General features: G+C 42.6%; 1 protein-coding gene across 1 annotated transcript in view; it reads left to right on the forward strand.

Annotated features, from left to right (window-relative positions):
• The window catches only part of ATG9B (autophagy related 9B), a 250985-nt gene that overhangs the window by 72133 nt on the left and 158709 nt on the right, over nt 1–20143 (forward strand). The window contains exons 3-6 of the mRNA XM_030195602.1: nt 8932–9075; nt 9397–9440; nt 11429–11493; nt 18450–18617. Of these exons, the coding sequence (XP_030051462.1) occupies nt 8964–9075; nt 9397–9440; nt 11429–11493; nt 18450–18617 (389 nt within the window). The 5' untranslated portion in view covers nt 8932–8963. The remainder of the gene's footprint in view (nt 1–8931; nt 9076–9396; nt 9441–11428; nt 11494–18449; nt 18618–20143) is intronic.

Here is a 20143-nt window from a genome sequence, read left to right on the forward strand (position 1 = left end):
CCTTAGAATTCTTTTAGGGCAGTATTTGTCTTTATAACTTTTATGACCTTTTTAATGTTTAAACCTCCAGTTATTAGAAACATTGTGGATTTTTCATCCATTTTGTATCTATTACTATATATATATGTATATATGTGTGTGTATATATATATATACTTTATTATCTATTCATTAGGATTCTAGTGTTGCTTGTTTCCTTTTAGCATATTCCAGCATTTGATCCTAGTTTTGGTATGTACCATTAACCATTTTTGGTTTCTTCTATCTATAACATTCCATTTGCACCTTCATGAAAATTTAATATTTACTTGTTTTTTTTTTTTTTTGAACGAGTTATCACCTCTTCTTCACATTTTTAAACATTCTTACACATACTTTCCAATATATCTGTTTTTTTTTATATCATCTCGCCAATCCCTTTAGCACGTTTGCCATTCATGAATATGTGCATGTTTGTGTCCTCTCTCACTGTCATGTCATTCTTTCATTTGCACATTTCACATCATCCTATTACTACTCGTTTTTGTTTAAGAATATTTGTTTATTGCATCCCATATACTTATCTCTCTATATAAAAGGCAACACCAAAATTCTATGAAGCCTCCAGCCGGAAGTGTGAAGGGGGCGAGATATCCGGTTTCCCTATGAGTGTCTGCCCCGCCCTCTCTGTAACAGTCAGTGAAGGAAAACAGCAGAGCATGAAATCAAATCGCTGGCTCTGTAACAGTGAAGGACTCAGAGGGGGAGGGGAGAGAGGCCAGAGGGCAGGGACACACACACTCCCACATGCACACAGAAAAGAAAACATTGCTAGCCCCCGTTTCATTTGCATCAGAAACGGGGCTTTTTTACTAGTACTTCTATATTTTACTTTTATATATCATTCATGTTGTAAGGACTCCTGATGAAGGCACAGACCAAAACATGGAACATGTTAAGTTCATCCCTAAGTCCAGTTTGATGCTTTCATCCAGTGTTCTATCTTCAAGCAAATGCTGATGTGTATGTATGAATAAAGTATGTGAACTTTTATCCTGAATCATTGCATTGGTCGTTCCTACCCCCCCCCCCCCCTCCTTTTCTTTTTCCTCTTTCTCTTTCTGCCAGTTCTGATCATTGGGTGGAGAGGGTGCATTTTAGTATTGATGAAGGGTGGGTACTGAAGGGGAAAAGAGAGTGGATAAGCATGGGATTGGGTAATCTGGGGCAGGGTTGAGTAAAAGGTTGAGCCTCGTGGGCATAAAAGAGAACAGATTAGTTTGACACAATGGCATTGCTTCAGGAGGGGAGCTCTGGACAACAAGTACCCCCTCCCTCAAAAAATGGCTTTCAGGATTGAGACTAGGAGGGGACAGTGGGGTGGGGGAAAAGAGACTCAGGGATTGGGTAGTAGTTTGGGTACTTGGTAATTGAATAAGAACTTGGAAAAGGTGGGAGTTCAGAGATTGGGCAGCAGTGAAGACAAACAACTGGTTGGGAGTATGTGTAGGAGTTTGTTCCAATGTAATGGGATTTTTGAGAGGGGATGGAAATTCTAAAAGTGGTATGGATGGAAAGGAACGTCTGCAAAGGAATGAGAGAAGGTAGAAATATGGAGGAGTTAGGAAGGAGCTAAAAGGAGGTTTGGGAACCTTAGTATGAGGTAAGAACATAAGACATAAGTATAACATAAGTAATGCCACACTGGGAAAAGACCAAGGGTCCATGGAGCCCAACATCCTGTCCACGACAGCGGCCAATCCAGGCCAAGGGCACCTGGTGAGCTTCCCAAACGTACAGACATTCTATACATGTTATTCCTGGAATTGTGGATTTTTCCCAAATCCATTTAGTAGTGGTTTATGGACTTGTTCTGTAGGAAACCATGCTTTGATATCTCTCTTTTCTTCATATTTTCAGTGTTTCGTGCTTCTGCTGCTACTTTAAATTTATTATGGGAACATATGAGTTTAAGGTTCTCTATTAACGGAGCATGTTTCAGGTTTGATAGTTTGGATTTTTCTCATCTCTATCTTGATCCATTGAGGTAACCCATCTATCAGAAACACGTCTGCATGCAGTGATTTTTTTTTAATTATTTATGATTTTCCTTTTACATTATGCATATACATAAATCAGAAATACAGAAAATAATATTCAATATTGACATTCAAACAAAAAGAAAAAGATATTCAATTATTAGACCACAACAATTTCAGATCCAAGATCAAGGAAATATTATTTAACAAAAAAAAAAGAAAACAAAACCAAAGGTGGAAGGATTCTCCATGTATGCAGCCAGTCATTAGCTTCCATTCACATGCTTCACTATTCTTTACTCATAACAATTGTTGAAGTTTCTCAGGTTCAAAGAAAATAAGTCTGGGAATTAATTATTACACATCTACAGGGATACTTAAGTAGGAAGGAGCCCCCAATACTAAGTAACTAAGGTTTCAAAGCTAGGAACGCCTTCCTCCTTTTCTGAGTATCTCTGGATAGGTCAGGGAAAATCTGAATTTTAGCTCCTAAGAATTCTTCATTAATATTACGAAAGTATAACTTAAATACATTATTACGGTCAAGTTCAAATGCGAAAGTCACCAACATAGTAGTTCTCTCGGTTATTAATTAAGTGAATCCTGAAGAAATTCTGTTAAATTCAATTGTGGGGTTTCCCCACAGCAGAACGAATACCAGATATATATGAATCTTTGTAATTGGAGGCAAATTGTCCACTGGAATATGTAAATTCTCTTTCATATATTTTCTAAACATCTCCAAGGGTGCAACTACAGGAGATTTAGGAAAGTTTAATATCCTCAGATTATTCCTTCGTAGCTGATTCTCTAAATGTTCTATTTTCCTGAACTGAATAGACTTTTCCTTGGAAACCAAAGAAGAAAAAGTTTTCAAAGTTTGTACCTCATTTTCCAGAGTTTTCATCTTAGTGTCCTGAGCTTCAAACCTGGCCTTGAAATTATCCTGATTTGATTTAAGCTCTGTAAGTTGTACTTGCGTAGTTGTAGAAACATTCATCAAAGTAGAGTTCATGCGTTGAATAACATCCCATACCATCTCCAGGGTGACCACAGCCGGTCTAATTTGTTCCCCGAGGCCTCCCGCTGGCTCTCCTGCGCTGACAAATTAGCAGACAGAGCAGAATAAATCTGCCCTGACTGTCCTGGTATTCCCTGGAGAAGAGGTTGCGATGGGGCCTCCTGCTACAGCGCCAGGGACTAAACCCTCATTGGAGCTCCCATGGTGCTGTTCCACCGACGTCACCATCCCGCCAACGGGCCTCGGAGGTGCTGTGTTAGGAGGGGGACTCAAAGAAACCCCCTCAAAGCTTTGCTCCGACGTTGGTAACGGAGCGATCGAGGCACCAATGGGGAGTCCCGGCGTGCGAACAACCACCGCATCCAGCGTTCCCTGTCGCATGGTGGAAGACTCCACCTGACTCGAGGAGGTGAGCACAGGGGCTTCCCCTTTCTTTTCTCCATAATGGGAGCTGGAAAGGCCCAATGTTCCAGAAGAGCTTTTGGAATTCAGGAGGAGCTCGCACACACGTCCACCTCAGACGGCCATCTTGGATGCATTCTTCACTCAGTACATTTTTTCCAAGGCGGGATTGCTAGGTTTCTTCTAGACTTCTGGTCTTGAGTCCTCAATGCTAGGATTATCTTAGCAATGATTTTTACTGCACAATATTGTGATATCAATAGATAGCTTCTTTATGAGGATTATGGCCTTGCTGATTTCTTTCATTATTCTCCCTCTCCATTCACGACAACAGATAACCACCAATTCTTATCTCCTGATCTCTTTCTCCTGCCTTTCCTGTTCCCTCTGCTCCTGGTCTGACTTACATTATTCTCATTCTCTTGCATTACTCCCTCTTCATCCACTGATCTGTCCTTCCCCTTTTGTCCATTCTGCTCCCTGTACTGTTCTATACACTGACCTGTTATGTCATCTAATTATTCTACCTGGTTTTGATACCTTCCTGCCAGTAGTACCCTTTTAATTGTGCTAGAACCTTTCTTCTAATGGTCTTTAACACTGTTGATTCCTGTCTTCTAGGCCTCCTTAATTGTTGTGGCTTCTCTCTGCGTCTCCTTCCCTCTCTACATATTGCTTAGCTGTTCTAAAATGTCCCGACTCAGGTTTTTTTTCTTTAATTTGTCCAATTGTATATTTTAAATTTGCATCGCTTGCCTTTTACAGCTTTTCCTTCAATATTTTTGCCCTTTCTTCCATTTTCAATGAGCTCTCTACATATTGTCTATTTTCAAATGCAGAGTTAGTTTGCACATAGAATATTTTTCCTTTATCAGAAGATTTATAACTATAATATGTATGTACTAAATTGTCTGGATTGTAAGCCACATTGAACCCAAACTCTGATTGGGATAATGCGAGATACAAATGTCATTATAAATAAATAAATAAATGTGTAATAAATTATCTCCTTTCGTCTTTAGGAATCCATTTAATTTTCGCACTAGTTTCTCTGTAATGGTCCATGAACAACACAGTAAGTGATGGCGGATAAAGACCCACATGGTCCATCCAGTCTGCCCAACAAGGTGGCCAGAGCCACACCCACCACTCTGAGTGGGCTCCATTCACACCCATGCTTTAATGCTGGTTGTCAAGTCTCCGCCATGCCAACCATACAGCCAGCCAAACATGTTAGGGATGATATGTGGTTATAACCAAGGATCCCAGTAATGCTGACAGTATTCAACTTGCCAGTCAAGATGTCTTCCCCTCCCCCCTGAGCTGCACAGCTCCCTCACTTGCAGCATGTGACACTAAAGTGATCTACAACACTGGAGTTGCCGAAGCTTCATCTTTCTTTTGCCAACTATAGGATACAGACCGTAGAAGTGTGTCTGGCATCGGCCTCCGTTCCCCAAATGCTGGAGATGCCAAATCTTCTTTGTCTTTTGCCATTTGTGGAACACAGACAGTAGAAGTTTGTCCTGAATCGGCCTCAGTTCTCACTACTCTTGCCAAAGATAACACCTCAACAGCCATGTTGTGTTTCCATCCTATTTAGGCATCCCCGTGTCTATCCCATGCATTTTTTAATTCGCTCACCGTTTTTGACTCTCACCTCTCCTGAAAGGGCGTTCCAGGTGTCCACTACCCTCGCTGTGATAAAGTATTTCCTGACATTATTCCTAAGTCTACCTCCCTGCAACCTCCATTCATGTCCTATAGTTCTACCGCCCTTACATCTCTGGGTTTCAATATTAATACCTTTCAAGTACTTATCACATCACCCCTCTCTCTCCTTTTCTCTAGTGTATAGTTCTACCGCCCTTACATCTCTGGGTTTCAATATTAATACCTTTCAAGTACTTATCACATCACCCCTCTCTCTCCTTTTCTCTAGTGTATACATATTCCTGTCCTCCAGTCTCTTCTCATATGCCATTTTTGCCACCTTCCTCTGAACCGTCTCAAGTGCTTTTATGTCTAGGGCTAGGGCTTTTCAGCTTGGGGAAGAGACGGCTGAGGGGAGACATGAAAGAGGTATAAAATAATGAGTGGAGTGGAACAGGTGGATGTGAAACGTCTGTTCATGCTTTCCAAAAATACTAGGACTAGGGGGCATGCGATGAAACTACAGTGTAGTAAATTTAAAACAAGTCGGAGAAAATGTTTCTTCGCCCAATGCATAATTAAACTCTGGAATTTGTTGCCGGAGAACGTGGTGAAGGCGGTTAGCTTAGCAGAGTTTAAAAAGGGGTTAGATGGTTTCCTACAGAACAAGTCCATAAACCACTACTAAATGGATTTGGGAAAAATCCACAAAGAATCTCTCTCTATCTCTCTATATATATACCATGATCTGTACCATGTATGTTATGATCCATGTATGTTACCATGTATGTATGCACCTTAACACAGTACCATTTGTAATTCTGTTACCCGGAAATGGCATCCGCCATTATGGCAAATGTAAGCCACATTGAGCCTGCAAATTGGTGGGGAAATGTGGGATACAAATGCTACAAAAAAAATAAAATAATTCTACAAGGACCTGGGTGAGAGCATTACTTTAGTGAAAAACCACCAACTAAAGCTGAAACTGAAAAATGTTGGATACATTTATACAAGGACCCTGTAAAATACAACTGAGAAGAATGGCTGTCCAGCGTACAGGCGACTTGGAAAAAGGTAAATATCGAAGCTATAGAATGGCCTGAAATAATAACAAAAGAATTGGAAACAGGTTAAAAAGAGCCCCAAACTAGAAAAACTCTGTCCCAGATGGAGTTTCCAAATTGAGCATTAAGCAGTGAAGGGGGAAGTGACTTGTGCAAAGTCACAAGTAATGTCAGTATGAAAAGCAGAATTTGAAACATGGCTTCTCTGGTTTTTAACCCACTGCTATAATTACTAGGTTACCCAACTTACCTGAGGTGGCCGACGGTTTGAACAGTGATGTGAGAAAGCTCAAAGAGTGATTGCCTACTTTGCAGCTAAGTTTCAGTACTAAAAACTGTAGAGCAGAAATCTAAGGGAGCAGTACACAATGGGGGTGAGTTAGGAAAAAGACCTGAAGGTGATTTGTTTGAAACCGGTTTTTCCATTTGCTTTTTGTGCATACCCGTTCAATGAACAATAAAATGTGTAGATTTGAAAAACTTTACCTATGAATGTTACTTTCTTCCCCTCCAAATCTAAATGCCTCTACTACTACTACTTAACATTTCTAGAGCGCTACTAGGGTTACTCAGCGCTGTACAATTTAACAAAGAGAGACAGTCCCTGCTCAAAGAGCTTACAATCTAATAGATAAGAGTGAGACAAATATAGGACAATCAAGCCATTGTGACATCACTGATGAGGTTGGCTCTTAGGCATTGGTGGAATGAGGCATTATGACATCACAATCTCAGCTCTGGTTAAATCACTGCTATATGTAATACTACTACTACTACTTAACATTTCTAGAGCGCTACTAGGGTTACGCAGCGCTGTACAAATTAACAAGGAAGGACGGTCCCTGCTCAAAGGAGCTTACAATCTAAAGGACGACATGTCAAGTTGGGGCAGTCTAGATTTCCTGAGTAGTGGTTAGGTGCCGAAGGTGACATTGATAAAATTGTTATACCCTAATGTTCTCTTGTTATTGTTTTATCGCCCATCAATTCTCCATTGTTACATTCCATTGTTCTATTCCCCAAATGATATTTTGACTTTGACTTTGTCTTCCCATAACTCCTCACAATGTAACCCATAATCGTACTGCAACAAATTGTATTTCCATCATTCACAATGTATTGTAAGCCACACTGAGCCCGCAAATAGGTGGGAAAATGTGGGATACAAATGCAACAAATAAAGAAAGAAAGATGGGCAGGGAGGGGGCCTGGCGTATGGGCTCAGGGAGTTTGTTCCACGTATGGGGTGAGGCGAGGCAGAAAGGGCGGAGCCTGGAGTTGGCGGTGGTGGAGAAGGGTACTGAAAGGAGGGATTTGTCTTGAGAGCGGAGGTTATGGGTAGGAATGTAAGGGGAGATGAGGGTAGAGGTAAGGAGGGGCTGCAGATCGAGTGCATTTGTAGATTAGTAGCAGAAGCTTGAACTGTATGCAGTACCTGATTGGAAGCCAGTGAAGTGACTTGAGGAGAGGGATGATATGAGTATACGGTCCAGGCGGAAGATAAGACGTGCAGCACAGTTCTGAACGGACTGAAGGGGGGATAGATGGGTAAGTGTTCCATTGAGAGAGGGCAAGTTTCAGATAGCCCATTTACGTGCATAAGTCACAGTTTTCTCCGCTGACAAGCAGGATGGAATTAGCCACACTGGGGTGGCAGGGTGTGGGAGGGGGGGACACATTATCTGATGGCACTGACACAAACTATACTCTTTCTAATTCAGGAAATCCAAAAGATCTGTCCAAGTATGCATGCCAGTTCCAGCAGCTGCCTTTCTGCCCTTCTTCAATCTGTTTTCTTTTCTCACTTGCATCTGGATGCAGCTCCTGTTCTGTCTGTCAGCAGTCTTCCTGACCATAAGATTCTTTTATGAGAGTTCTTCTTGTGTTTTCTTTGTTCCATTCTTTGCGTTAACTTTACTCCTACTCCACAAAAGCTCCCCTCCCCACCACATTGACCCATTAAAAAAAAAAAAAAAAAAACAAATCAGAAAGAAGCCTCACAACTTTCATTTTCCCACTGGCAGACTCCATCTTGGTGTTCAAGAAATAACCCTGTCTGGCAATAGTGCCAGTCAGTTATGATTACTCATTTTGCTGCTGCTGTCTTAGTGACTTGTCTCACAGGGCCAAAGAAACTTGGCCTCCAGTGACAATTCTACTGACCTTTGCTGCTACTACCCTTAAGTGTGGCAGTGGGAGGAGGAGGGGATATTGACTATGTGGGGGTAACATGAATGCAGTAGGAACTGCCATGAGCTGCTGGGGGTGGACGAGTGCTCCTGCTGCACTGAGGTATTTCCAGGATGAGTGGGAGGAGTGAGTGTGCTAGCGGGAGCTTTTCCCACAAGTTGGATGGAAAAGCCATGTGAGCCATATCCAGCCCACAAGCCAGAGGTTCTCCGTCCCTTATACAGTGGGATATGTAGCTGGAGGGATTGGGAAGGTAGATTAGTGTGGGGTGAAACGTGTTGTATATATGATGTAGCCAGCTTCAGAAACCCAGAAATTCAGTTCTGGAGCCCGGACATAGCCTGGCATTGAATTTCCGGGCATAACGCCGTCAGTGGTCAACAAAATGCTAAGCACCGCTGGCTGAATTTCGACCCCTTTATCTATATCTCTCATTTGCAAACCAGGAGATGACATATTTGTATGAGAGGCTGCCACATTAGTACCCACCTGACCAGTTTTGCTTTGATTACAACAAATATCGTAATTTGCCCTCTGTAATTCAAACCTAGGCATAATTGGCATGTCCTTCCTCTTGCAGTATTGAACATGGACTAGGCAGAGAACGCATTGATGATGGCAAACCTGGAGCAGTACCGTGAGTACCAACGCCTTGAGGACTTTGAGGAGGACTCGCCCCCTGGGGAAGAGGATCTTCTAGTACATGTGCCGGAAGGCCTCAAAGGTATTTAAAAGGGATGAAAAACTTTTTAAAATATATTTTTATTGAAAATTCTCAGTATAAACTATAACATAACATAAAAACATCAACAAATCACCAATAAGATCCCATCCCTTAGTGCATATAACTCCAAAGACATAAAAGTCAATCAAACATGCATAGCAGGCCCCTCTACTGAAAAGTTCAAAACCTTGGTAGCTCCAGAGGCTTGGCTTGTATTTGAGGCCAGCTTCTGAAGGCCAAGCTGTCCTGGGAGTATCTGAAGTTTTGGTGAATGGATTTCTCTGTTTAGCTTACAGTATTACTCTTTCAATTGTTTGGCAGACTCCTGGCATCACATCAAGAACCTGGACAACTTCTTCACTAAGATATCCTTTGAATTTCTAGTGTATTGGGATGGAAGGAGCTGAGGGGCTACACATGAGCCTGCTATTCAGGAATGGGAGGAGTCACTTGTACTGATGCTTTTCAGGCTTTTCTTTCGTAGAAATATGTATCGTGTTGCAGAGGGCAGTGCTTCAATGATGACTTACTGATGTCTTCTGCAGTGAATTGTCACAGTTCTAAGGTGCAGCAAAGTTTGTATGATGATCGTTTGTGATTTGTTAAAACATCGTTAAAGTTTGAGATGTAATTAGTAAAAACTTGCAGGTTTCAACAGTATTTTTGAGGGATAGTTGGATGGATGTATGATTAGTAAGGTATAAATGAGATTTTATTTCTGTTGATTTTAAATTTTTATTGTACAGTACAGTCTTGATTCTCTGATCTTCGGCAATCTGACCATCCGGCACATCTGACAGATCCCCTCCCCCAGTGAAATCATCACATTTATTTCTATTAAAAATCTTTGTTTTAGAACAATTTTTGAAAATTGGAAACTCTATGCCTTTGTTTATACATTGTTTGAGGGGTTTATGCACTATTTTCCGTGTTATCCAACTTTTCAGTTATCTGACAACGGGTCGGTCCCATTTAGGTCAGATAATTGAGACTGTACTGTATATGTTTTTCTTTGTCACCATCTTGATATTATCAAACATGAGAGAGGACAGAGAATGCTGGTAAATAAATAAGCATCACTATAAGGGAGAATAAGTGTTTAACTCAAATGATTAAAAAAAACACTCCTAATTTCTGTGGATTTCTGGTCTCAAATCCTGTCTTTTTGTTAAAACCTGTGATTTGTTGTACCATTTTGCCTGCTTTCAGTGTGGCCATTTGGGGCTGGATGCTTGGGAGGATAACTGGCCTTGGCAGAGAAATTCCCCTCCTTTTGATTACTTTGTACTACTTATCTGTTATTTCTCTTAATTTTATTGTAAACTGCTTACATATTTGTGTGATTAAGTGGTATGTCAAATAGAATTAAAACTTGAAACTGACTACTTGAATACCTAGATATATTTATGTGCTTTAGGTTAGTGTGGCATGCAGGAGACACATGTATAGTCATATACAATCTCACATCTGTCTCCTATCTTGTACAATCATACTCGTTTCTTGATTATAATACTATTCCTGTGTGTCTTAAGCAGTCTCTCTTAACTTCCACATCTGCGTATTGTAATACTTTCTCCCTGTTGCTATTGTGCATGTCTTTCATGTACTATCATGTGCTATCTCACACATTTGTAGACCTATTCATGAAATCGATGACTCTTCCATTCATTCAGGCAAGTAGTTCTATCCAAGTTTGTCAAAAAGCAGTCCCGATCATCCTCATTTACCATCTACAGTAACACTGGAACCAGAGTTTGTTGCCTGGGGGCCTTGTAGTACTTGCATCACCTGAGCCATGGAATTCTCTTGTGCATCCAGAGATCTCTGGGAAGCCTATTTTTCCCCATTGCTTTTGCACCACTTGTTACAGCTGCTGCTGGCCTTCAACTAAAGCCTGCAATAACTTTTCCATATTTTCTTTGCAGCTCTAATACACACTGAGCAGGAGGAATCCAGCACTTACTATACTTCTTCTGGTCCCTAACTAGGGCAAGGCTAGTTTTTCCCGTGTGGTAGTCCTACCAGGCCCAGAACCCAGGAGTCTAAGGTTTCTGGCTTCTTTCAACAGGGTAAGCCTAAATCTCAGTACCAGAACCATATGTGCACATAGTTCAAGCACTTTAATGACACTCACATTCTGTGTTCTAACCTAAGCTTTCTATCATGTTTTTAGTGCTCTGTACCCGTGCCGGTGCACACACTTCTCGTGTGCATTGCAGTCCTTGTAAAGTTGTACAATTTGTGCAGTCATTTGTGCTGTTACATAAGCATATGCATCTATTTCCTAGCTCAGACTGATGTCACACCACTGTTGCCATATCTAGTTCATTGTATTATTCCTTGATTTCTGCACATCTATCATTTCCACCAGAAGAATGGCTTTTCCTGTATGCTGCTGTCAGACTTCTTTGAACTGGTGTAAGTATTCTTTAGCAGGAGAGTTTCTTTCCTTCTTTCTTTTTCTCTTCAACTCTTTGCACTTAAGTGGTTGAGATTGCCAACTAAATAGAATCTTAGTCTATGACAAAATATCCAAAAGCTAAATATCATGTTAAAGTCAATCATGAAAAAGGGCTTCAAGAGGAAATTTTGTGTAATTGTGTATTTCTCTGTTGAAGTAGAGCAATTTAATGAAAAAGATTATTTAAAATGGTACAGATCCTGTAACACAAATTCCCTGCAGGTTGAGTCCTCAGGTGCAGGTGGTCAGCAGGACTTGCAGGGTCATTAAAAGGTACTTAAGCAGCACTAGGGTGAGGATGAGGAATGGAGTGGTGGAGCAGGATCTGACTCTCACCTGGAGAGGAAAAAGTGGCCCAAGGGCGGAATCAGATCCAGACAGAAGTTAGGTCAGGCAGCAAACCAGCAAAGTCAGGTGCAGGTGGGAGTCAGGTCAGGCAGCAAACCAGCAAAGTCAGTCGATGCGGGAGGTCGGGTCAGGCAGCAATCCACGAAGGGTGAAAGATCAGATCAGGTAGGTAAGCAGCGAAGAGCACCAACAGACAAGCACAGAGACCTGTTGCCAAAGCGTTCAGCTGCCCGCGAAGATGAAGGACTGAGGGCGTCTGATGTCACCCCGCTGCCCTGGCATCTAAGCCACACCCCGGAAGCGCAACACAAGATCCAATAGGTGGGGGAAGACGCCGGCAGACAGCTGCACTGCCACAGACCGTGCTGCTGAGAGGGAAGATGGGAAGGTGCCGGCAGAGAGCCGCAAAACAGCGGAACGCCGCCAACAGGAAGACTGATGCTCCGAGGTATGCCAGCCGAGTAAGGCGGTGTGACAGCGCCAGGTCCCTCCCCCTCCCCTCTCCCCCTTCCTGCCGCAAGCTTATCCTGAATTTATTCTTCTCATGTGTCAAGCCTATTTAATGAAGAGAGCTCTCCTTATTGCTGAATGTCAACAGCAGTTTTCAGGGTCTCATGCAGCTTCCTGTTCTTTAAAAAGGAGGTGTGTGAAATCCATCTCTGAACTGGACCCTGTCTCTCCCCAATACCCTCTTTTCTCAGAAGGGGGTCTGTCAATAGTGTCAGTGCATTCCTCCTCTGCCAGAAACTCTGGAGGAAGGGGAGCTCCTTATGGATGAGCTTAAATGATCCCTCTGCAGTGAGGATGTTCCATAGAGGAAGAGCTACAAAGCCTCCACGGATGGAAAGAATCCAAATAATAATAATGATATTACCTATCCAACACCTCCATTATTCTGCATCTCCATTACTCTGCTAAGAATTACCTGTTTTTCTCTACACGTTCCTTTGTAATCCTTTTATTATGTAAGCCGCATTGAACCTGCGGAAAGTCCGGGGTACAAGTGTAAACAAATAAATAGGAGTGGAGTCCACAAAAGAATGGGAACCAAATCTCTTTGCTAGTATAGAATTAATGCTGGCAATAATTTGGTTTCTATTCTTTTTGTGGACTCCACTACTTGTTTCCCATAGAGAAGAGCTTCCTTCCTTTATAAACAAAAGCTTTGGAGGTCCTTAATATTTATTTATTTTGACATTTATACTCTGCATTATCCCGAACATACTCGAGTTCAATGTGGCTAACGGTAAATAAACAGACAAGGTTTACAAAGCAATAAACAAAATTTCAAATATAGACGATCGATGGCCAGTTGCAATCTAAGATACTCCACTGATGGATAGAAACCTCTCAAAGAGGAGAGTTTTCAGTCTTTTACGAACTACCAAGTAATCAGACTGACCATTGATTACCATTGGCAGTGAATTTCACCACTTAGCACCCTGAATCTAAAGTCAGCAGAGTGAACTGACTTATAACACACTCTCTTGCAATCTGGAATATGAAGTCTAAGGTAGACTCTAGAACCAAAGGTATATTGCATAGGGGAATAGTTATTAAGGGCTGCATATAATCCGGTGTCATACCATATAATATTTCAAAGACAAACCACATAATTTAAAAATAATCCTGACTCTGATGGGCAATATAATATTTAATAATATGTATATATTATATTTATAATATTTAATATTATTCGCCTTTCTCAACCTGTCGATCCCTAATCCTATGAAGGCTAGTACTAAAAAGCCTCCTAAGTCCTTTTCCCGTTCACGAGACCATGAATTCATTTATGTGCATTGGGATACGCCGCATGTGAATATTAAGGTGGCCAGGGCCATGGCACGCTCATACCCTATCCGGAGGAACTGGAAAAATTAAAGTTACCTAAGGTTGATACCTTAGTGGCAGTTGTAAAGGATGTGTAGTGTTTAAGGACATATAGGACAGGAAATTGGGACTCTATGTTGAAGCTTTCATTTGAGATTTCGGCATTATCTCTTTATGCATTCATCTGCAGTTCCTACGCTGCCAGAGCATGTTTAAGCTGGGTTCAGCGGGCTGCTGATAACTTATCTAATACAGACAGTCCTTCCTCACTGAAGTTTCCAGCCATGGAGACCGGTTTGGGTTATTTGACAGACTCCCTTATATGATCTCATTAGCCTGTTGTGGCTGCTGCATTGGTCAGCAGATGCCGTCTGTAAGCAAAGCCTTACCAAGCTTCCCTTTAGGGATAAGCTTCCTTTGGGGGTATCTGGAAAGTTGTTAAAGATTTGGGGGACACAAAGACCCAGCATTTAACTGAAGATAAGTCCTGGTCATCCTTCAATCTCAATCTTGTCCTCACCTCAAGGATAACGAAGCATTACAGACCTGGCCAAGCTCCTGCCTATCAGAGGTCCAGGTTTCAACAGAAGCAGCCTTTTCATAGTGACAAAAGGTATCTCCCAACAATCTTCCAGATCCGTCCCTGCCTTCCGCAAATCGCAAATGATGAGGTTCCGGTCCAGTCATTCTTCGCAACTTATAAGGGGTAATCTGTCCAACTTTACAAGGAGTGAGCCAAGGTTACATTGGGTCAGTGGGTCTTAGACTATGCATTATTTCTAGCAAAAAAGGTGCCGGTACTCAAATGCCAGACCATCCTTCAGGGATGGGGGTGATCACTGAGGGACCCACCCCACAATAGCCAGGCTCCCTGCAACCAGTCACAGAATCTATGACAAGGCAGAACTGGTGTGTAGAGCCTGAGCTCTTTCATTAAAACTTAGGGACCATGGGTCAATTTTAGTAGACAATGGAAAAGGTACCGGTACTCAGTACCCCCAAGTACCCCCTCAAAAAAAGCCCTGGTTTTAGATATCGTCAGCAGGTTACAAGATAGAATTCTCCTCTCCAGTCGCAGAGTATTTCTTGGATTCTCCGTGCAAAGCCTTACACAAAAAGAAATGTAGTAACTTCCACTTTTTAAAGCTGTCCTTTTCTTGGGAGCTATTCTTCTGGTTCCTCTTCAGGAATGGAGGCAAGGTCATTATTTCATATGTTTTCTCATATCCAAAAAAGGAGGATTCCTTTCGTCTGGTACTCAACCTGAAGCAGGTCAACAGGTTTCTTTGGGTTAAACATTTCCTGCATGGAGACCTTGCATTCAGTGATAGCAGCAATTTGTCCAGGAGAGTTCCTCACTTCTCTGGAGCAGTAATGGCCCTTCAATTAGGCCAACTGAGGCAGGAGCCTTAGGCAGCACTCTTCTGAACTGGCATCGCCCCCACCCATCCTTCCTCAACCTCCTTTGTCAAATTTAACTTTTCTTGTTTTTCAAAAGGCGGTGGCATTTATCCACATAGGCTGCCCTGCCACTAGTCCCGGCCCCTTCTCTCTACTGCAGTCTGCCTCTTTGACTTGACTTCCTATTTTCTTGGAGGCAGGCCACAGTAGAAAGAAGGGGCCGGGACCGGCGGTAGGGCAACCCATGGGAATCGCTGCCGCTTCCACCCTTTGAAAAACAAGAAAAGAAAAGGTAAACTCGGGGTGGGGGGTTGGGGAAGGAAGGAAGGGGGGAGATGTCAGACCATGTCCAGGGGAGAGGGTGGCTGTGGAGGAGCCAGGGCGGCAGCTCATTCCTTGCCTCAGGCGGCAGATTGTCTTGGGCTGCCCCCTCATCAGCGCTTCTTGCGGTTTGCAGTCCTCATAAAGCATTTCTAATTCAGGGCAATGCCTTTCAGTCTCTCAGTGTTCCCAGAATCTTTTTCAAGGTGATGGTGGTAGTGGCGACATTTCTAAGACAAGAAGGAATTGCTTCTTCAGGAATGGCCAAAAGAGCTGCTCTACATCCTTCAACTATGGTCTACGCTAGGAAGAGTGCTGTGTAAGTTCTACTTCATCTGGGTCTGGTGATTATCATAGCTCCAGATTTGCCCAGGAGACCCTGGTATGCGGACCTGATTCAGCTTCTACTGTTTCACCTTCAGCTTCAGCTGTTTCACCTTCCGGCCTGTCGGGACCTTCTGTCTCAGGCACCCATCCAGATGGAAGATCCCTCCCACTTTAGTCTTATGGCTTGGGTTTAGTGCCCACTGCAGGAGTTAGCAGGTCTAACTCTCGCGGTCTGAATATCAGCCTCTGTTTTTCTGGTAGTGATAAAGTCAGCCAGAATAATTTCTGAATTGCAGGTATTGTCATATAGAGATCCATTCCTCCGCTTCTCTGAAGCTGGAGTTTCTGTTTGAACAGTTCCATCCTTCCTGCCTAAGGTCATATCTGTGCTTCACATCAATCAGCCTTTACTTCTTCCTTCCTTTAGGAAGGGATTATAACAGGAAGCATTCCCTGGATGTCCATCGAATTCTTCTTCATTATCTCGAAATTACTAATGAGTTTCACCGGTTGGATCATCTTTTAGTTCTCTTTGCAGTCCCAAATAAGGAAATGCAACTACTGTAGTTCTCTGAATTAAAGAATCAATTTCTTCCAGCATATACTCTTTCTGGTAAAATGTCTCCTCTTTCTGTGAAAGCTCACTCTACTAGAATGCTTTCCACTTCATGGATGAGTCTCATGGCCTTTCTGTTGAAGAAGTTTGTAGATCAGCGCGTGGTCCTCCTTACACACATTTTCTAAACATCGGGTGGATGTTGCAGCTAGATTAGACACAGAGTTTGGTACGTTGGTTCTTTCAGTTGTTGTTTCTGTTTCCTGTCCAAATTAAGGACTGCTTCGCTACATCCCATCAGTTTCTGGATTCATCCACTTTGACAACAAGGAAGGAAAAATTTATGTCTTACCTGATAATTTTCTTTCCTTTGGTCATTTCAGATTAATCCAGAATCCCTCCTTCAGTGAGCTGTATTCTTCATTGCTCTGTTGGTTTCTCTGGTCAAGTTTGCTGTTTCACAATTTTGTTACACCATGTTACAGTTCTGTGTAATTCATTGCTCTTCTCTGTGGGGAAGGAGATGTTATTTTCCTTGTTTTGCTTGTTCCCTTCTGCTTTGTTATGAGAAATACTAACGGACCAGAATGCATAGCATTCTATATGACAGAGTTCAGTTGTGTCCTCATGGATGGTCATAACCCATTAGCTTCTGGATTCATCTGCTATGACAAAAGGAAAGAAAATTATCAGGTCATTTTTCATTTAGGGTTTGTAGTTGTAGGGTTCTGGAAGGAGCCTAGTGCATTGCTCCTGATTGAAGACTTTCATTACAATGACTATGTGAGTGGGAAGGAGATATTAACAAACTAGTAAAAAAAAAAGGCCCGTTTCTGGAGCCAATGAAACGGACGCTAGCAAGGCTTTCCTCTGGCCCCCCCACCCAATGTACCTTCGTTGTTAGTGACGCCATTGTGCCGCCGTGGTCGCCGTCGATGTGTGACTCTGGCCCCCCCACCCAAAGCACCTTCATCGTCAATGACGCCATTGCGCCGCCCTGGCCGCCGTCGATGTGAGTGAATTGCTCCGCCCTCAACGTCATAACGTTTGACGCGAGGGTGGGGCCCCGAGACTGTGTTTTTTGTGGCTTCAGAGCTTCGAACTTACGAACCTTGGCTTCAGTGACGTCAGACAATAGAACGTTGACAGTGAGTTTTATATATATAGAAGTTTTAAAATAAATAAATAAAATTCTTGTAGAGAAAAAAGATCTCTGGGTACCTGTAAATAAAGCCTTATAATGCTGGATCCTAGCCTTAGTTTCATTTAAGCTGTAAGTCCCAAAGAGCAGAGGAATAATTCTGGGCCTAAATAAAGAAATTCAAGGAAAAGAGTCATGATATGAAGTTGGAGGGAAGAAAAATAGCAAGGAAGACGTCTTTACAAAGATGGTAGTAGATACCTTGAATAACCTACCAGCAGAGGTGGTAGTAGCCAAGAAAGTGACAGAATTTAAGCATGTATGGAACAGATACAAAGGGCACTGACCACCAGATTTCAGTGGTACTAAATGGATAATGCTGGTGAAATCACTTTAACAACTTTGACACCATCCAGCAATTTCTTGAATTCTGTTACTTACACCACTTTCATCAAGGAGCTGTTCCATGCCTCCGCCACCCTTTCTGTAAAAAATAAAACTATGTTACACCAGCATCTAACCCATGTCAATTTCATAGCTTGACCCTTTTCTTCTAGAACTTCCTTTGTACTTCTGCATTGCAGTGAAGGTAATGCTGGATTCTGAGAGTCTGAAATACTGCAACAGGAAGCAAAAATGAGCAGACTAGGGGGGGATCTTGTAGTCTAAATGTGCTGTCAGTCTATTAGGTCAATAGTGAGACCTTGTGGTCCTAAAGGAAAGGTGGGCAGTGTATTACACATATATTTAGCAGTGCTGAAATGTGTTTTTAAAAACACCATAGCCTTGTTTTAAAAAATATACTGACTCTCATTAATTTCCTTTTGGAAGGAAGATCTCTGTCTCCTCTTGCTCAATTCTGTTTATGTATTTGATGGTGAAGGTGAGGGCACGTTCTTCTCTGTGTATATTTGTTAGAGAAGAGAATCTCTGTCTTCTCTCTAACTTACTACTTTGTTTTTGCTGTGGGTACTTTCTTTCCCATACAGGCAGTTTCTGTTTGTTGTGACATTCACTACCTTCCTGTTTCACTGTGTGGAATATGATGTGCTCTTTGCAAACAAGGCAGTAAACCACACACACTCCTCCACTTCGCCAGAGAGAAACAAAGTGACACTAACAGATGCCATCCTACCTGCCCCACAGTGTGCCCTGAGGTAAGCTGTCCCCTTACGATGTATTTCTTATATTCCTGAAAGATCCTTCCCATAGGAGTACAGTGCACATGGCCTGTAGAAATGCCCTACCTCTGTGAGTACCAGACTGCTGCTCGCAGGAGTGTGCTGTCCTTGTGTAATGGTGCACCACTGACCTTGAGGATATTCTGTCCCCAAGCTTTGCTGTAGAAATAGAAATGCCCTTCATCCATGCAGTGTTGCATTTTTGCACACATCCAGTGCTACACTTCTGTTCCCAGTCAGATCCTATTCTGTGTTTTTGTATATTTGTTAGGACTCTGCCTTCTTTATGGTATGGATTTCAGAATGTGCAGTTTGTGTGTCTAATTATAGATGTGTGCATGTTCAGCCTGAAATCTCTTTGCAGTATGGGTCTTATAAGGCAGTGTTTCCCAAGTCGGTCCTGGAGTACCCTGTTGCCAGTCAGGTTTTCAGGATATCCACAATGAATAAAAGAGATTTGCATTCAGTGGAGGCAGTCTACGCAGATCAATCTCATGCATATTCATTGTGGAAATCCTGAAAACTTGACTGGTAAGGGGGTACTCCAGGACCGACTTGGGAAGCACTGTCAGGACAATATTCCATATAGAGTCTGTCATCCCACCAGACCAGTTCTGAACCCATGGGTTATGTCTGTCAGCCAGTAGATGAGATAAAGCCTAAAGCTGTGAACTCTACTCTTTAAGAGGTTCCACGCAGCTATAGCTACTCAGTATTGTCTGTTTCCAGCAGATGATGATGGACGTCCCATGCAGTCTTGGCCCAGTTGGAGAACTGGTCATCCAGTTGAGCTAAGCAGCTGGAAGATCAGAGCAACAGGTTATATAGCACTAGAGAAGTTTAGTTCCTTTCCCCCTCCATCTTTTCTCCCCTATCTTCACTCTCTTCCAACTCTTTTGTGTCTGGGGAGTAGTGGAATTGTTCGAGTTTCTTTGTCTTTTTAAGTTAAACAAAACAAACAAACAAAAAAAACGAGAGAGATAAGTCAGCTTGCAGGGGCAGCACTTTCACGAGGGAGCTCTGGTTAGTTGCCAAGTTCCCACCCCCAAAGAGTGAAGGAATCAGTTGATAGGGGCAGCAGTACTGGGATGTAGCTTTTATGAGTTACTGACACCTCTCCCTCTGTCTCCCTGCAGTTCATGTTGGAAGCTAGTTTGGGGATAAGTGCAGTGCGGTGGTACCGTTTGGCATCAGAGGAGCAGGAGTCAAGTTTCTGTTGGCACAGGGAGAGGAGGAGGCATATAACAGCAGGAGAGCTGTGGGTTTGTGTTTCTTCAGTGGTGTGGTGCAGCATATTGTTTCCACTTTCGAGGACAATAGAAGCACAAACATGACAGTCCTGACAGTTCCAGGGGGCCCTTAGGGCAGCATTCAAGCATGTAGTGTTATGTTTTTGAGCGTGCTGTAATGGACAATCCTGACAGAGGCTGTGAAGAAGTACTCCCGATGTGGCAGGTGTAGCAGTTGTAAGCAGTTTGAGTGTTGCCATGGGAGCTACCAGG

This window comes from Microcaecilia unicolor, chromosome 1, assembly GCF_901765095.1.
Source record: "Microcaecilia unicolor chromosome 1, aMicUni1.1, whole genome shotgun sequence".
Taxonomy (NCBI): domain Eukaryota; kingdom Metazoa; phylum Chordata; class Amphibia; order Gymnophiona; family Siphonopidae; genus Microcaecilia; species Microcaecilia unicolor.